This window comes from Heloderma suspectum, chromosome 8 (assembly GCF_057233095.1).
Source record: "Heloderma suspectum isolate Gila_16-S chromosome 8, 16-S_ref, whole genome shotgun sequence".
NCBI lineage: Eukaryota > Metazoa > Chordata > Lepidosauria > Squamata > Helodermatidae > Heloderma > Heloderma suspectum.
In genome coordinates this window covers 36,828,799-36,846,806 of record NC_139465.1, presented here as the reverse complement: position 1 = coordinate 36,846,806, position 18,008 = coordinate 36,828,799, and the positions used below count along the sequence as shown (strand labels likewise).

Genomic DNA, 18,008 nt, shown 5'->3' with positions numbered 1-18,008 from the left:
CTCTGGAGTCAGTGCATTGTTATCTGAGGTCTGACTGGACAGGAGGATGTGCGTGAATCCATCTTCTTTGCGTACAACAATGTCTCTGAACCGACAGTTGCTCTCATTTTGACGTACGCTGTACCTGAGTCTCTTATCAAAGACATAATCTTTTTCCCCTTCCAGCTTTCTTTTCACAGTGCTATGAAGATTCAGGCTTCCATTCGCTAGAGAAGAACCTTTCAAAATGCAAAGAATCGAAGGGAACACACATAATTATCTCTATAAATCCCAAAAGAGGCAAGCATCAGTGTCTTTGATGAACTTTGGAGACAAGAGAAGGAGCCTTCTTGGTGGTCGTGCCCAAATTATGGAATTCTTTGTCTCATGATACTCATTTGGCCACATCTCTTGCTGTGTTCTGCCAGGTGTTTTTTTTTTAATTATTTATCTGCTGAACCTGCCTCTGCTTGATCATACGGTTATTTTAATACATTATTATTTTATTTTATAATTAGCTTTAATTGTTTTAAGCCACTTGGAATGGTGTATAAGCATTGGAAAGGTGGGATATAAATCTGTTCTCAATTAACCAAAAATGTTTGGATTAACGTGTTGTATTAAGGGCTTTTCATGTTCACTCAAGCTCAGAAATGCTGGCAACTTGGAGATGTTAAGGGCCACATCCTTAACAGATGTGTTGTTTTGGGCAATATGCATATGGTGTGGTATCCAATACTGTAGCTAGTCCCAGCTTCACCACTACCTTGGAGCTGGGTGGCTGTCAGTGGCGGAGTGGTGAACCTAAGTTCCAGATTTGTCTGTTCACTGGAATAGACACATGGGAGTCTATGCAACTGAAGTTAGCACACCGCATTACAGATACCCAGCTGGCAACCAATACCATCCCTGCAGAATGATAGAGTCTGAGGGGATCTTGGGAACAGCTGAAAATGGCAATATGCTTTTTACAGCACTATTCTGATACTATGGAGTAGTTCATAGGGATGGTGCAGGAATCTGAGCAGTGGGTGGAGTTCGACGGACTTCCCCCCACCTGGCCACCAGACCCAGCTTGTTGGGCTGTGGGGGACTCACTTGCCTGCCTGGCGACTGGCGGAAAGTGCTACAAGGCCGTCTGTCCCCTTACCGAGCTGCAATTGTGTGCACAATCGCAGCTCTTTGCATATCTCTGCACATCACCTCTGCATATCTAAAGTTGCATCTAGGGTTCTTTATGCCTGCAATCTTGAGTCATTGCCCCTTTAAGGCAGCCATAGATGCAACTGTAGATATGCGGAAGTAACCGAGAGCTGCAATTGTGTGCACAATTGCACTTTGGTAAGGGGCTGGCCGGCCTTGCACTGCTTCTCAGGTGGTCGCCAAGCCGTCTTTTAGCTCCCGCAGTGTGGCTCGCATAGGCGGGAAATGACAGCGGCTGGGCGATCGTCCAAAGGGACCAGACGGAGGTGAGTTCATCTATCCCTAGTAGTTCACCAAGGAATACCACGACACCACCACCAATATGTCTTATTGAAGTCTCTTCTCCCCTTGCTATATTCACTTATCAACAAGTAATTTACAAAGTATGGGGCTGTGACTGTCAGGGACAAGGGCTGGTGACTGTTCCTGCTAAATAAGGACCAATGGTCTATATCAGGGGTGGGCAAGTTGTGGCCCTCCAGATGTTTTGGCCTACAACTCCCATCAGCCTTTGCTGCGAGTTGTAGGCCAGTCCTGCTGTATATGAACTTGCCCAACACCGGAGATCTGCCTCAGAGGCCCTGCTTTCTGCCCAGCCACTAAGTGTCACTAGATTAGTACGTAACGGATAGGGATGGCTGAGGATTTCATCTGGCTGCATTTCAAAGCAAAACAACCAGATCCACACCTCTTAGATTAATGAGTGGATAGCAACACAGCTATCCTTTGGATTTCACACTTTCCGAATTTTGCAATGCGGTTCTCGACTAATAAAATATACCAAAATCTAGATGTGAGGATAACATAATATTGAAATGCACATTATGAGATAAAATATGTTAAGACATCTGTATCTTGTGCAACATACATTTGAAAGTATATATTTAAAGTTGAATTTTTGTGTGGATTTTTTTTTTTGTTAAGAAAACCACACATTAAAGCAGTAATGGGACAGGATGGACTTATGAATGAATACATGCTAAACTGACATGGACCAGAAATAGCTATCTGTCCATCCATAACCAGGGACAGGAGGGCCTTTTCAGTGGTGGTCCCACATCTCTGGAGCTCCCTTCCCCAGAAGGTCTATGGCCTCCTCATGGCTGGCTCTTAACCAGATTTTTAAAACTTTTTAAAAATTATTATTCTCATCTTTTTATTGATGGCTTTGTTTAGTTATCATGGTTTAGTTACTGCTGCTTTAATTGTTAACGGACAGGTGGTGTTCTTAGGTTTGTATTCTTTGATATGCTGTACTTATTCTTTGCTGTAAGCTGCATTGTGAGGGTTTTACCCTAAAGGGCAGGATGTAAATAGATCAAATAAAGAAATAAATGAATAAATATTAAATCTCTACTTCATTGTTGGTCTGAACTGCAATGAACCGTGCTGCGTCTTTGCTCTGGACAGTCTGGTGTAATTTCAATCAGAATCAAAAGTTGTACATGGACCTGCATTTCATAGATTGGATTCATATTTGCTTAGTTAAAGCATTAGCGGACTGCCATGGGGATTTAAGATAAATTAGGGTACTATCCTATGCACGTTTAGACAGCAAAAAGTCCTACAATGCCCAGCATGCCCCAGCCAGTCATGCTGGCTGGGACATGCTGAGAGTTGTAGGACTTTTTTGCTGTCTAAACATGCATAAGATTATACCCTTAGTCTCTTTGGTAGGACCCCAAAGCAACAGAAGTCATTCAGTTGACATCACTGGGGTCTGGATAATGTGGTTTTGAGGCTGTTGGAAAGAAAATGTCAAGATAATTTGTGACTGAACAGCTAATTCCACCACGGCCTCTATAAACATTATACTCCAGACATAACGGCATCTATAAACATTATACTCCAGACATAAGAATAGCAGGGTTGGAAGGGGCCTATAAGACCATCGAGTCCAACCCCCAACATAGGACCATCAAGTCCAACATAATGGGTTGGATCCAGACTTAATCAGATCCAGACTTAATTAGAGTAGACCCATTGGAATCAATGGAAATTAAGTTAATTGTGACTAACAAGTTTCATTGATTTCAATAGGTCTACTCCAAATATGACTAAATTTGGATCCAATCCACTCACCATATACATTGTACCTACTGCCTCTTCCATGATTATGTTTATTAGTACATTAAGAAGTTATTTTAAATAGCTAATATTGTCAGAGCAGACAACTTTTATATATGTGTATTGTTTTATTATAGGGTTTTTTCCTCCCACTAAGCACTTTAATTAATTTTTTGAGTCAAATATGCAACAAATTTAATGGAGTTCTACTGGAGATAGTTTTTGAAATAATAATTATGGATGGTGATTATTAATCATACAGAAAACCCCTTAAATTAGTTCCTCAGATTAGAAGAGCCCATTGGAAGTTCTTAATGAGATTTCATTATTCCCCCCTCCCCCCACTTCCAACAAACGTTAAGTGGAGCAACAGTAATATGTGATTTATTGGTGCATGTAGTGTCATTTATGTAATCTGACAAATTACAGTTTGGATACTATGAGTTCATTCTATGTTTAAATCAACTATGTAATAAAGGAGAACAAGCAGAAAGCTGTCGCTCTGTTGTAAAGTGGATGCCTTGCTTGCAAAAGGTCTTGGGTTCAATCCATCACCATCTTCAGGTAAAGGTGGGAAAGACTTCTGTTTGAAAGTCTGAAGAGCCACAGCCAGTCAGAGCAGTCAATACTGAGCTAGATTGACCAATGTTCTGGCTTGGTATAAGGCAGCTTCCTATGTACCTATAATATATTCCCCCCTTTCCTGTCCAAAATAGTTTGTTTATAACAAACTACACTCCAACTATCCCTGTTTATGTGGGATACAATGGTTCCTGATTAGAGGCATCTACATATTTGGGGCAAATGGGGCAGTGACACTTTGCCTCTCCCCCACCCACTGGTGGCAGAGAAATCCCCCCACAACCAGGTACATTTGCTCCAATGTACAGTATACAGCTGCCCATTGCCACACATAATCTTTTGCTGCCCTCCTCCGACAATCTCAGTCGAACACTGAGTATCTGCCCTGCCCTCTGCCCCATTCCATGCTTTAAAACTGCTTCTACATTCCTGATATGTTAGAGAAAAAGAAACAAGCAAACAAGCTGTTTTTAAACTCACTGAAATCATAGCACCCTCAATTAATTAATTAATTAAATTTATGTCCCACCCTTTTTTCCTCTTGCAAGGAACCTAAGGCAGCGTACATAATCCTCCTCCTCTCCATTTTATCCTCGCAACAACCACCCTGTGAGGTAGGTTGGGCTGAGAGCCTGTGACTGGCCCAAAGTCAGCCAGTGCTCTTCCATGGCTGAATGGGGGACTAGAACCAGATCTCCCAACTCCCAGTCCAATACTGTTGCCACTACACCATGCTGGCTTTCATGATGGCAGGAATAAAATAGAGTTTGTTTCTGCTACCCTATTGCTGAACACATTTACTTGTGAAAAAGTACGATTTTGTTGTAAAAAATAATAAAATAAAAATAATAAAATGCATCTGTAACCATGTACATGCCCAATATATTTTTTTAATCTGATGCTTAGATTCCTGCATTGAGCAGGGGGTTGGACTCGATGGCCTTGTAGGCCCCTTCCAACCCTACTGTTCTACGATTCTATGCTACCCTTATTACTTGCTGCTCTCTGGGTGGTCATTTGGGGGGGGAGGGGGGAGACTACCAGCCTGGGGGTTGCTGGGGTCAAGCCCTAACTTCATTGCTGGCCTCTCAGTGGGGTTCAGCTCTTTTCTGTAGGATCTGTAGAACAGCCTTTCCCAACATAGTGACCTCTAGATATCTCGGACTGCAACTCCCATACTTCCCAGCCACTGGCGATGCTGGCTGGGGCTGATGAGAGTTGCAGTTCAGTATATCTGGAGGGAACTAGGTTGGGGAAGGCTCACCCCTGCCTCACACAAGATGAGAATGCCCTGGAACACACCCAGTACTACCCTGAGGCTGCACGTGGCAGGGGAAGATAGGTAGCAGATAGGCATGCTAACTTTCAGAGGAAGCTCAGTTGCTGCTACTGGTCTTTGCTGTGAAATTAAAATGGCACCATCTGCATATAAAAGAATAAAGTTCTTTGTGGAGTTAATCTTAGGTGGCTGGGAGGGTATAAATCCCAGGAGGGGGGCAGATAACCTAAATACAGATCAAACAGAATGGGCTCAAGGACACAACCTATCATAACTATACAAGAGAAGAAAACCACCTTCGAGAAATGGCTGCATTTGCGCAAATGTACTATATGGTGTAGCTCACAGATGAAAAGCAACAGCTTCTTATCAAGGGAGAGCTCCTCTAGGTTGCTCCAACAGCAACAAGCAGCCATTTCAATTTCCCACAATCCCTTGCAACTCCCAATTGCAGCCTCACTCTACAGCATTGTGGAGATTAAAATGGTGCCCTCACTGGCTGCTTAAATTTCCAATGCTCCAAAGCGGCACAATATCAGGGGCTTTGTAGAAAACTTAAATGGCTGCTTCTTGCTGTTGCCACCAGGTACGCTCATGTCCAGGGGCCCAGGGCAGGTGTAAGTACCAGTGGGCCCTGCTGCTCTGGCACGGACAGGTGCTGATGCCAGGCCTGTTGCCAGGGCCCTTTACAAGATTTTGGTCCTGGCCTTTAAGGCCCTAAGGTTGCACTGCCGGGCCTATCTATCCTCTCTTCTGTTCTGGTATGTCCCAGGGTGGGCCACTAGATCCGTAGGCCAGGCTCTTCTGACCCGCTCTAATTCACAGATCGCAGTATCGTGTTATCATGCATTCCAGGACCTTGTCCCGCAGCTGTGGAACTCCTTTCCCCTACCATTACAGTTAACAGAGAGTTTGGAGGTGTTTAAGAAAGGTTTGGCACTTATTTCACATGCCAGTAAGGTAATACTCAAGATCTTGCAAGGTAGACTCCAGCAATTCATGGAATGAGAATTGCCAGATGTACAAGCTGGGTTTCGAAAAGGCAGAGGAACTAGAGACCAAATTGCCAATATCCGCTGGATAATGGAGAAAGCCAGGGAGTTTCAGAAAAACATCTATTTCTGTTTTATTGACTATTCTTATGCCTTTGACTGTGTGGATCATAACAAATTGTGGCAAGTTCTTGGTGGTATGGGGATACCAAGTCATCTTGTCTGCCTCCTGAGGAATCTGTATAACGACCAAGTAGCAATGGTAAGAACAGACCACGGAACAACAGACTGGTTTAAGATTGGGAAAGGAGTATGGCAGGGTTAAATACTCTCACCCTACCTATTCAACCTGTACGCAGAACACATCATGCGATGTGCTGGGCTTGATGAAGCCAAGGCTGGAGTTTAAATCTCTTGAAGAAACATTAACAATCTCAGATATGCAGATGATACCACTTTGATGGCTGAAAGCGAGGAGGAGCTGAGGAACCTTATGACGAAGGTGAAAGAAGAAAGTGCAAAAGCTGGGTTACAGTTAAACCTAAAAAAAACCAAGATTATGGCAACCAGCTCGATTGATAACTGGCAAATAGAGGGAGAAAACGTGGAGGCAGTGACAGACTTTGTCTTTCTAGGCGCAAAGATTACTGCAGACGCTGACTGCAGCCAGGAAATCAGAAGACGTTTACTTCTTGGGAGGACAGCAATGACAGATCTTGATAAAATAGTTAAGAGCAGAGACATCACACTGACAACAAAGGTCCGCATAGTTCAAGCAATGGTATTCCCCGTAGTAACCTATGGCTGAGAGAGCTGGACCATAAGGAAGGCTGAGCGAAGGAAGATAGATGCTTTTGAACTGTGGTGCTGGAGGAAAATTCTGAGAGTGCCTTGGACTGCAAGAAGATCAAACCAGTCCATACTCCAGGAAATAAAGCCAGACTGCTCACTTGAGGGAATATTAAAGGCAAAACTGAAGAAGTTTGGCCGCATAATGAGAAGACAGGATACCCTGGAGAAAATGCTGATGATAGGGAAAGTGGAAGGCCAAAGGAAGAGGGGCCGACCAAGGGCAAGATGGATGGATGATATTCTGGAGGTGATGGACTCGACTTTGGGGGAACTGGGGGTGGCGACAGCCGACAGGAAGCTCTGGCGTGGGCTGGTCCAAGAAGTCACGAAGAGTTGGAAGCGACTGACCGAATAAACAACAACAACAAAGAAAGGTTTGAAAACTCATCTTTTTGAGCAGAAGGGGAATGGTTGTTTGTTTATGTGGTAAAGTATGCTGATGGCTTTTATGTTTGTTTGGATTATTAAGACTATTGTTATAATATTTTATTTTTGAGCTAAGTTGTACTAGAATTATTGTAATTATGTATGTTAAATTGTCAAGTTATTTCTTTTATATACAGCACTTTGTAACAAAGCGCTTTATTAATGTACGGTAATGATGATGTTGCAGATTTCCTTACAAAACACAGTTTTAAAGCCACTGAATTAGAGTCCATGGTGCTGTTCTCACAACACACTAGCCCACACTCAGTGGCTGAATGTGGGTTGTTGTTGAACTGTGGGTTAGTATGTTGTCTAAACCCAGGACATTTTCCACAGGGTGGCTTGTAAACCACCCAGAACAACCCAATAACAAATCATGGGTTCTCAAGGTGGCTTGTTCGAGAAAAACAAGTCACGCTGCATGGTTAGCAAGCCACGCTGCAGAAAATATCCTGGGTTCAGACAACATGCTAACCCACAGTTCAACGAACAACCCACAGTTCAACCACTGAGTGTGGGTTAGTGTATTGTGCAAACCTAGTCCACGAGTTAAGTTTCTATGAGCTTGCTCACAGAAGCAGTTCCTCTTACCTTTAAGTAGCCATGACTCCTCCTTGTCCATTTTTGCACATATGATGGTATGTATGCAGTATTCACAGCAATTACAGTGACTGTGGCAGCTGGAGAGATTTGCCCCAGGGTTACAAAAATGATAACGTGCAACTGCTGGCAGTATCTACTTGCAGCCTGGCTTAAATTAATATTCCCCCAGCTATGGGTGGTGTGTGTGTGTGTGTGTACAGTGCCAAGGAAAGAAATTGGCCCCTCATGTGTTGGTGAAATGAGCATTCCGAGTTAGCCTTGATGAGAAAAGCTAGCTACAGAACAGTGCTAGATGAAAGAAGACAGAACACCAGTGCTGAATTATACCCTAATGGTCAAATAATATATGTGTCACACGGGCAGTGTGGAGCAATTGCCTTCTCTTCATTAGACCACTGACACATAAGGGTGGTTCAGGTAGATTAAGTGGCAGAAGCGATGAGTCCTTCAACCTGCTTGCCATTATTATTCAGTTAGTAATTATTTCTAAAAGTAGTCCTTATGAACATGTGTGCGTGCATACATACATGCACACCTGTGGACGGAGGAAACAGGGATATACATAAGAACAGCGATGCAGGATCAGACCAAAGTTAATCTCATCCAGCATTCTGTTCACACAGTGGCCAACCGGCTGCCCATGGGAAGCGCACAAGCAGAACATGAGTGCAAAAGCACCCTCCCACCCAGCAACCGATGCACACGGGCATAGTGCCTTTGATACTGGAAGTAGCATATAACCACCAGGACTCATAGCTATTGATAGCATTCTCCTCCATGAATTTATGTAACCTCTTTTAAAGCCATCCAAATTGGTGGCCATCACTACATCCTGTGGTAGCAAATTCCATAGTTTAACTATGCGCTGTCCCGAATCTCCCACCAATCAGTTTCATAGGATAACCCCAGGTTCTAGTATTTTGAGAGAGGGAGAAAAATGTCTCCCTATCCACATTCTCCACACCATGCATAATTGTGTACACCTCGATCATCTCTCCCCTTACTCGCCTTTTCTCTAAGCTAAAGAGTCCCAGTCATTGCAACCCTTCCTCATACGGGAGTTATTCCAGTCCCTTGATCACTTTAGTTGCTCTTTTCTGTATTTTTCCAAGCCTACAATATTCTTTGTAGGTGCTGTGACCAGAACTGTACACAGTATTCCAAGTGTGGTTGCACCATAGATTTATATAAGGGCAGTATGATATTGGCAGTTTTATTCTCAATTCCTTTTTTAATTATGTTTAACATGGAATTTGCCTTTTTCATAGCAGCCTCACACTGGGTTAACATTTTCATCAAGCTGTCCACCATAACCCCAAGATCACTTTCTTGGTTGGTCATCACTAGCTCAGATCCCATCAGCATATATGTTAAGTTGGGATTTTTTTGCCCCAACATGCATCACTTTACACTTGCTTACGTAGAACTGCATTTTTGATGTCCATTCTTCCAGTTTGGAGAGATCCTTTTGAAACTCTTTGAAATCCATTTTTGTCTTAACTGCCCTAAATAATTTGGTCTCATCAGCAAGCTTGGCCACCTTACTGCCTCACTCTTAATCCCAAATCATTTATGAACAAGTTGAAAAGCACTGGTCCCAATACAGACCCCTGTGGGACCCCACTGTTTACTTTAGGAGAAATTACCATTTATTCCTACTTTCTGTTTTTTGTTCTTTAATCAGTTACTGATCCACGCGAGGACCTCTTCTCTTATCCCATGACTGCTCAGTTTGCTCTGGAGTCTTTCATGAGGGACTTTGTGAAAAGCCTTTTGGAAGTCCAAGTAAACAACATACCTGCCTTTCTACATAAGGATTCTTCAAAAGCAAGCAGAACTTCTTGTATATATGATCACAGGTGTGCGGTAAAAGCATTCTGTTTGTGCATCCAGCATCTCTGCACAAATGGACACCTCCCATATTTATTTACAGCATTTTTATCTTGCTCTTCAGCCAAAAAAAAAAAAAAAAAAGGCTCCCAAGGGGCTTACACAGATTAATAATAAGGCCTCCGCCCTCAGGCAAGGCCTAAGACTGCTGCTTGAAAACGACAATTCAAAGCAGTGGAGGCTGGTGGCTCCCCTGTCAGTGGGGTGGTGAATCCGCTCCAGGTTTTAGTCAGAACCAGTCAGAACTCTAAAGGAGCTATGCAAGGTGTGAAGCAGAACTCTAAAGGAGCTATGCAAGGTGCAGTGCACCTTGGATAGCTCCTTTAGAGTTCTGATTGGTTCTGACTGAAATCCGGAGCAGGTTCACCACCACTCTGATATCGGAGGCACCAGCCTCTGCTGCTTTGAAGACTGTTTGACACATGTTGAGATTGAGAACGGTCTCTCTCAGGGGCAAAGGGTCTTTATGGATCTTACTCCACTACAACAGTTAAAATAACTCACTCCAGGGATATCCTTTCATTCTCGAAATATATTGGACAAATCATCAAATAATAATCATTCCCTCTAATAGCAAACTTAAATGGCGAGTGCCAGCAAGGTTATGGACAAAATGGGGCCATCAAGAAACAGGGAGGTAAGAGGGAAAACCACGGTTTGCAAAAGTACAAAAACTATTTGAGGAAAAAAAATACTCATCAAAGGGGTAACCCCCTCCCCAAAGGAGCTCTCAAAACTGAGGATCTCAAAAGGCCCTTTACCTCCCATGCTAGGGTCCCAATCCAGATCAGGGGTGTGCTTGCACCTACTTTGGAGTAAAAATGAAAAAAAAAAAACATTGGGTAGTATTCAATATAAGTCCTACTTAGAGTAGATCCATTGAAATGAATAGAGTAGACCTACTGAACTTAAGTCCCATTCATTTTAATGGGTCTCTTCCACGTAGGACTAATACTGGATACCACCCATAGCCACTAGACACATTTAAAGTCATGTCTGTTTTGACCCTAAGACAATCCTAGCTGTGACAAGAGGCATTTAAAGACTAAGGATGTATGCTTTTTTAAAAAACAAAACAAAACTGTAACTCCTTTGTTTCAAATGCAAATTTAATTAATTAGTCAACTAAAACACATACAAATATTTGAATAACATTTGGTAAATCGGGTGAAAGACGACCCCAAACACTGGGGATAGCAACTCCGCTGACCCCCTCTCTCCATGTTTCCTAGGTGTGGAATTACGTCTAAGTTGGCTCAACTACAGTGAATTCTGGAGGACTCTGAAAAAAAAGATTATATGCTAGTGAATGGGCAGTAGATGAAGCCAGATTTGGGTTTACTGTGCTGGTAATCTATATGCTATTGAGGAATAAGCAACAGCTGTTGAAGGTACAGATGGTAAGGGAAGAGGGCAAGAGATTAATCCTTTGGGGAAATCTAACACAACATAACCCCTCTCATCAATCAGGTTATCATCATTATTTGTTGTTTCCTTGTTTGTTCAAAGAGTGCACCTAGTGAGTGAGTTGAAGAGGTGACAAAAGAGGCTGTTAACCTCACAGCAGTTTCCCAAGCAAAGCAAAGCATGAGTGCAAGAGGATGGGAATTCAACCAATGGTTGGTCCAAAGGAGATCCGTTGCTGCATTTGCGAGAAGTGAAAAGGGGAAGTTAAGAGACAACATGAGCCAGTGTGCCATGGGATATTGTATAGCACGTTTTGCTATTTTATGCATTACAATTTAATCCACATAATCTAATGGCAGGCTGAACCACACAGGCTTCCTGAACCTCACAAAATGACCAGCAGCGGTGAGATAATGAGATTTATCAGGTTATGTGTGGAGAGAATGGGACGGCGTTTTGTCCTTTTCTCCCCAGTGCTGGGAAAGTCATTCGGAGCATCTGAGAACATCTTGCAACAGGCGTGTCACCTTCAACTCCCTCTGCCCTTTAACAGCTGTGCAGAAGATAAGAAGCTAAATGGGTGCTGCTTTTTCCTAACGCAGAGCTTAAGAAAAGGGAAACCTAAAGGCACAAAGTTGCAAAAAGCTCAAAACTGCTTGAAAAAGTGATAACCCTATGGCGTTTCAGGGGGTAATCCAAGTGCACAAAGGCGGCAGGGCAGAGGAACAGAGCTTGTGCCAGAGGAAGAGGGTAGCTGGAATGACTGGTGAACCATGGGGGAGGTGGTGGGGACAGCAGCCCTTCTGTGCAGACAGTGGGTGGCCATGTTTTCCCTGCAGTTGACCCAGGAAGTGAACATCATGGGGTTACATGCACCAGGGTCTGAAGCACTTTTCCCCTAGCCAGCAGCAGTGACTGACTGAGTTTACACAACACAATAACCCGCACTCAAAGGTTGGGTATGGGTTCAGTGTGGGTTGTTGCTGAACTGTGGGTTGTCATTGAACCATGGGGTGTTGTATTGTCTGAACCCAGCCATGCTGCCAAACCATGGTTTGTTAACCACGAACAACCCATGATGTGCTGCCGGGTTGAGAACTCTGGGCTGTTTGTGGTTAATAAACCATGGTTTGGACAACACAACAATCCATGGCTCAACAATGACCCGAGGTTCAATGACAACCCACCCTCAACTGATACTCAACCTTTGAGTTATCAGGTTGTATGAACCCAGTCATTAACTTGACTGGAAACAAAGACTTTTACATCAGCAAAGGCTTACTCATAAGTGAGGTTCTACTCAGGTTTAAGGTGGTCATGAGCCCTCCTTTACAAAGGACACTTCTCTATTTGAAGGCATCCTCTGTTTGAAAGGCTGTCTAGTCCATGTCCAGTTTAAAGATCAAGAACCAGAAGAAGGGAGAGCAGCAGCGGCCTTGGCATTGCCCACCAGCAGTTAGCATCTCGTCAGCAGTCTGAGCAGCTGCCACAACAGGTCATCTGATCACAGTCATCCCCACTATGCTGAGATGTACTGGATTTCTATTTAAATTATAAGCATTACTTCTCAGTTTTCATCGATCCACACACATACATTAGCAACTGCAAATTTTATGCAAACTGGTGTTCTCATTTGTCCTCTTTTTTGGCAATGCATAAGTGCCCCCCTCACTCAGTTAAGGAGGTAGTTTGCAGACCGACCTGTACGAGACAGATGGATAAAAAGATAGCAGGGGAAGGATCTTCTCGGCTTCTTTCAGAGAAATGGTGAAGACAAGGAGGAAGATAGATAGGAGAGCTTTTCGACCTGAAGGCCAGCATGGTGTAGTGGTTAGAACATTGGAATGGGACTTAGGAGATCCAGGTTCAAGTCCCCACTCAGCCACGAGGCTCACTGGCTGTCTTTGGGCCACTCACGGACTCTCAGCCTAACCTACCTCACAGGGTTGTTGTGAGGATAAAATGGAGAGGAGGAGGAGCATGTAGGCTGCCTTCGGTTCCTTGCAAGAGGATAAAAGGCAGGATATAAATGTAATAATACAAATAAATACATAAATTCATTTATTTCCACCCTCCTTAGTCAACTGGTTGAGGTGGGCTGGAAGCAGGGATGTCAGAGAAATCGGTTTGGGGGGTGGAGTTTGATGAGTTTTCCTAGGCTTGGCTCCCCGGACTTCATTTCAGTTCCCACTGCTGCACCTGACTCGATCTGTAGTGAGTTGGGCTAGTTTGCAGATTTTCTGAGAATTTTGCACATTTTTTGGAAGGTTTTGCAATTTGTGCAGATTTCTGAGCAAACTGTGCAAATTACAGCCAAATTTGTGCAAATCACAGCCAAATTTGCGCAACTTCAGCCATAATTTCCACACATTGTGGATCCTCCTGCCTCGCCCCCCGAAAAGCGGCAAAAATATTCCCAGAGTTCAGGGAACAGCCTGCAGCTGGGCTTGCAGACACAAAGTGAGTCATACACACCACAGAACTCTGTCAAGCCAAAAAAGAACTGGCTTTCCCAGCGACTGATTTCCCTAGCTGGAAGCAGAGTCACAACGTATGTGTGTATGTGTGCTGTGTCATCCCCACATTCTGTGTGAATCAAACACAACAGGCATGTTGAACCTCTTCCAGCCCAAGGGATGAATTCAGTTTCAGAGAAGCTTTTGGGGCTGCATTCCAGTGGTCAGGGGAGGGCAAAGGCAAAAGGGGAAAGCGGAAATACCCTGAACACCAGCACATTTTAGCTTAAAGCTTTTACTGCTGGTAACCAAGCCTTAGAAGAGGCCTTTCAAGATTTTAGAATGTGAAAATGTCATCTTCTCATGCTGGGTTAAGGCTTCTCTCCAGTGGAGGCTGGTGGCTCCGATGTCAGTGGGGCGGTGCATCCACTCTGGGTTTCACTCAGAACCAGTCAGACCTCTAAAGAAGCTATCCAACGTAGCTCCTTTAGAGGTCTGACTGGCTCTGACTGAAACCTGGGGCAGAATCACTGCCCCACTGACATCGGAGTCACCAGCCTCCACTGCTTCCCTCTACTCCTAGGCATTGGAAGGTATATGATGGGCCTTGTAATGCCAGTAGTTTTATCAAGTCCTGGTATTGTATTCTTAACCGTTTTTAGCAGTTTTAAATCGTTTACTTTTTTTGTATGTTAGAGATGTGATATTATGTTGTTATTATGTTGTATTTTGGGTTTTAATTTTTGTGAACTGCCCAGAGACCTTTGGCTATTGAGTGGTAGAGGGATGAATGGATGAGTGAATGGAATGAAAAAATTGCGCAAAAGCTGGGAAACCACCACGTGATCGGGGGTCAGGAGAAAAGGTTGGGGCCATCTGGGAAACCCTGTAGGTCTGGATTGGGACCCCAGATGTGCCAGATTTGGCCAGCTGGCCTGAGCTTTGACGTGTCGCAACCCAATGCCATCGGCTTTGGAGTTTCCTCTCCCTCAGGGTCCACCCACTTGGATGGAGATTTTGGTACTTACATATTATGTACTGCACCTATACTGCACCAGCTGCACTAGTTACCGGGGTGTTTCCAAGCCCAATTCAAAGTGTTGGTTTTGACCTTTAAAGCCTTAAATGCTTTGGGACCAACTTACCTGAAAGACCCCCTTCACCCATATCAGCCTGCCCACAATTTAAGATCAGAAAGAGAGGCCCTTCTCATTTGCCCACCCGTGAGAGCAGTCAGGTGGGTGACCACACAAAACAGGGCCTTTTCTGCAGTGGCTCCACACCTCTGGAATAAGTTGCTATTGTCGGTCCACCAGGTCCCATCATTGTAGGCTTTTAAGAAGGCCCTGAAAACATACTATTTTACTCTGGCCTTCCCTGATATATTTGCTGTTGTTGCCATTTCCATTTCTGTTTTTATTATGGTTTTGATTACTATTTTTATTGTGTTTCTAGCATTTTTAATACTGCATCCATTTTTATGATGTTCTTTATTGCTGTACGCTGCCTTGGGAGGGCTCCTGCCCTGAAAGGTGGCCAAGAGAGATAATAAATAAATAAATAAATAAATAAATAAATATTAAGAATAACATGCTCTCTTGTGTATTGGCTTGACCACTAACAACAAATTCTGATTAATGGGTAGCCCTGACTCTTATTCTGGAGTTCTTCCTCATGCGATTCCAACTGTGTGAGAATAGAGAACAGGACCACACTTGCTAGCCTCACCTGCTCCATCAAAATCCCAGTGCCTGTCCATGCCACCTTCCTCATGTTGGATAGAGAAGACCTGAAGCGGAGAGCCTGTGTTCAACGCATGGAGACTTCTCACAAAACTTAGAACATGGGCTTTCAAGCAGGGTTGTGAAGCCAGTGTGGATCATACACATGTAGAACAGGCTCTCCACTTCAGGCCTTCCCTGTCCAGCAGGTGGCAGGGATGAGACAGAGGGGGTGTGGCCAGTGAACGGGGTCCCACTATCCCCCCCCCACATGTGAAGGAACTGTGTGAGGGAGAACATCTAAATATGGCTCATGTCAGCTAGGAATGCTGGTCACACCTACCTGCCAAAGTTAGGGCTGTAGCCAGTGTCCTGCCTGGGTGAGTGTTGAAGGGAAAAGGTGTGTTGTGGGGAGGAGGGCACTTTTGAATGAAGCCAGGGAAAAAGAAACAAACCCAAGTTTCGTAGCTGGTTGGCAAGAACCTGCCACAGAGAGCGCCAAGAGCATGTGATTGCTTTTGAGGGACTGATGTTTGCTTTGATTATTAGCAAATTCTTTCTGAGTGCTTGCTTGCTCTCCCCCTGCTGTGTTTGCAGATTTGTAAATAAACAGATATTACAAAAATACCTATTTTGTATTGTCTTGTAATCTAGCTCTTTTCAAGACTAGAATGCCATTAGAACATCTGTAGGGAGCCAGAGGAGTCACTCCATTCGATCAGGACCCTTGAAAACCTCTATAGACATTCTAAAAAGAATGCATATACATGTAAGTCAGGTGGTGGAGGAAGAACCCGAAAGATGCGGACTCTATCCCACATGTGCTTATTATCCTTTTATGGAATGCCAGAAGAGGGCTTCTCTTCTTACAAGAAAGCTGGTTCTATAACTCCTTCCCACTCGAAAAGCAGTGAGCACAGCACTTTATAAAAGCAAATTCAAATTTAAAAACCTTCCATGCTCACTGTCCTTTCCCTGAGTCCCTAGTAGAGATGTAAGATTTCCAGAAATGTTGAGTTCATGGGAAAAAAAACGGGTTTTTTGTTGGGGGCGCTTTCCGGAAAAATTAGAGCAATACTTATTTTTTACTGCTCTTTACAGATCTAACGTCACTTTGTGGTTTTAAGACAGCCTTCCCCAACCTGGTGCCTTCCAGGTATTTTGGACTTCAGCTCCCATCAGCCTCAGGCAGCATGGCCATTGGTCAGGAGTGCTGGGCGCTGTAGTCCAAAACATCCGGGGGGGACACCAGGTGTGTGTGGGGGGGCTGCTTTAGGAACATAAAGCAGCCTTTCTGTTCCCAAAGTTATTTTATGTATGACTTAGTTTGTTCATAAAATTATCGTTATATTTTAAAACTTTTAAAAGTAAACTCAGTTAGTACATTTGTAATTATTGCCTGAATAGATTAGAACTACACTTACTGCTAGAGTATCGGAAGCACAAGGCTCTATAGAACAAAATCCAAGCTGTCAAGAGTGCACAATGGTGACTCACATGTAGGGATGGCGGAGAATTTCTCCCCGAAACTTCAGGGGGCCGAGCGCCAATGTGTTCGGCCCCCCGAACAAGTTTCAGGGAGAAATCCTCCGAACCCCCCCCGCTCCCCCCGGGACGGGACTTACCTTCACTGAATGTCCCTCCCGGAGGCGGGTCCGGCCGGCGGTTCGGCGGGTGTTCGAGCGGGGCGGGAGCGGCAGCCGGTCTTTCGACCGGCTGCCGCCGCCGCCATTGCAATAAAAGAAAAAAAAAAACGCCCCCTGATAGGCTACGTTACGATTAACGTAGCCTATCACGGCTAGATTTGCAAAGTCAGCCGTGATAGGCTACGTCAATCGTCACGTAGCCTATCACGGGTGACTTTAAAAAAAAAAAGCGCGTACGGTTAATGGCGGCCCCCATAGGGAGCCGCCATTCGCGTTCCTTATTTGGTCGCTGTAGTCTACGTAAAGATTTACGTAGACTACAGCGACCAAATAAGGAACGCGAATGGCAGCTCCCTATGGGGGCCGCCATTAGCGTACGTGCTTTTTTTTTTTTTTTAAAGTCACCTGTGATAGGCTACGTGACGATTGACGTAGCCTATCACGGCTGACTTTGCAGATCTAGCCGTGATAGGCTACGTTAATCATCACGTAGCCTATCAGGGAGCGTTTAAAAAAAAACAAAAAAAAACGTTCGCGTTCGCGGCCGGGCGAGGCGGGAAGCCTCCTCCTCGGCCTGAATTTTGGCCGGGCAAGGCGGGAAGCCTCCCCCCCGGCCTGAATTTCGGCCGGGGCGAGGCGGGAAGCCTCCCCCCCCCGGCCTGAACTTCGCGGGGGGAGCAGCGAAGCGCCTCCCCCCCACCGCAAACATCCTTCGAGGACAGGTAAGGGACTTTCGTCCACCCCTACTCACATGTTGGGAAACTGAGCATAAATGTCTATCAGTAAAATATACTTTAGATCAATAATTTTAATAAGAAATGAAAGAACTAACTATGCTGGGAATTTTACAGAGAGGATTTAAAAATAGTTTTCACCATGGCTTCATTATTTCCAGACATTTTCCA

General features: G+C 44.3%; 1 protein-coding gene across 2 annotated transcripts in view; it reads right to left on the bottom strand.

Moving 5' to 3' along the window:
• CDYL2 (chromodomain Y like 2) overlaps positions 1-18,008 on the bottom strand; it is a 118,186-nt gene that overhangs the window by 17,728 nt on the left and 82,450 nt on the right. For both annotated transcript variants that reach the window (XM_084811943.1, XM_084811942.1), the window contains exon 3: positions 1-218. In XM_084811943.1, the coding sequence (XP_084668069.1) occupies positions 1-218 (218 nt within the window). The remainder of the gene's footprint in view (positions 219-18,008) is intronic.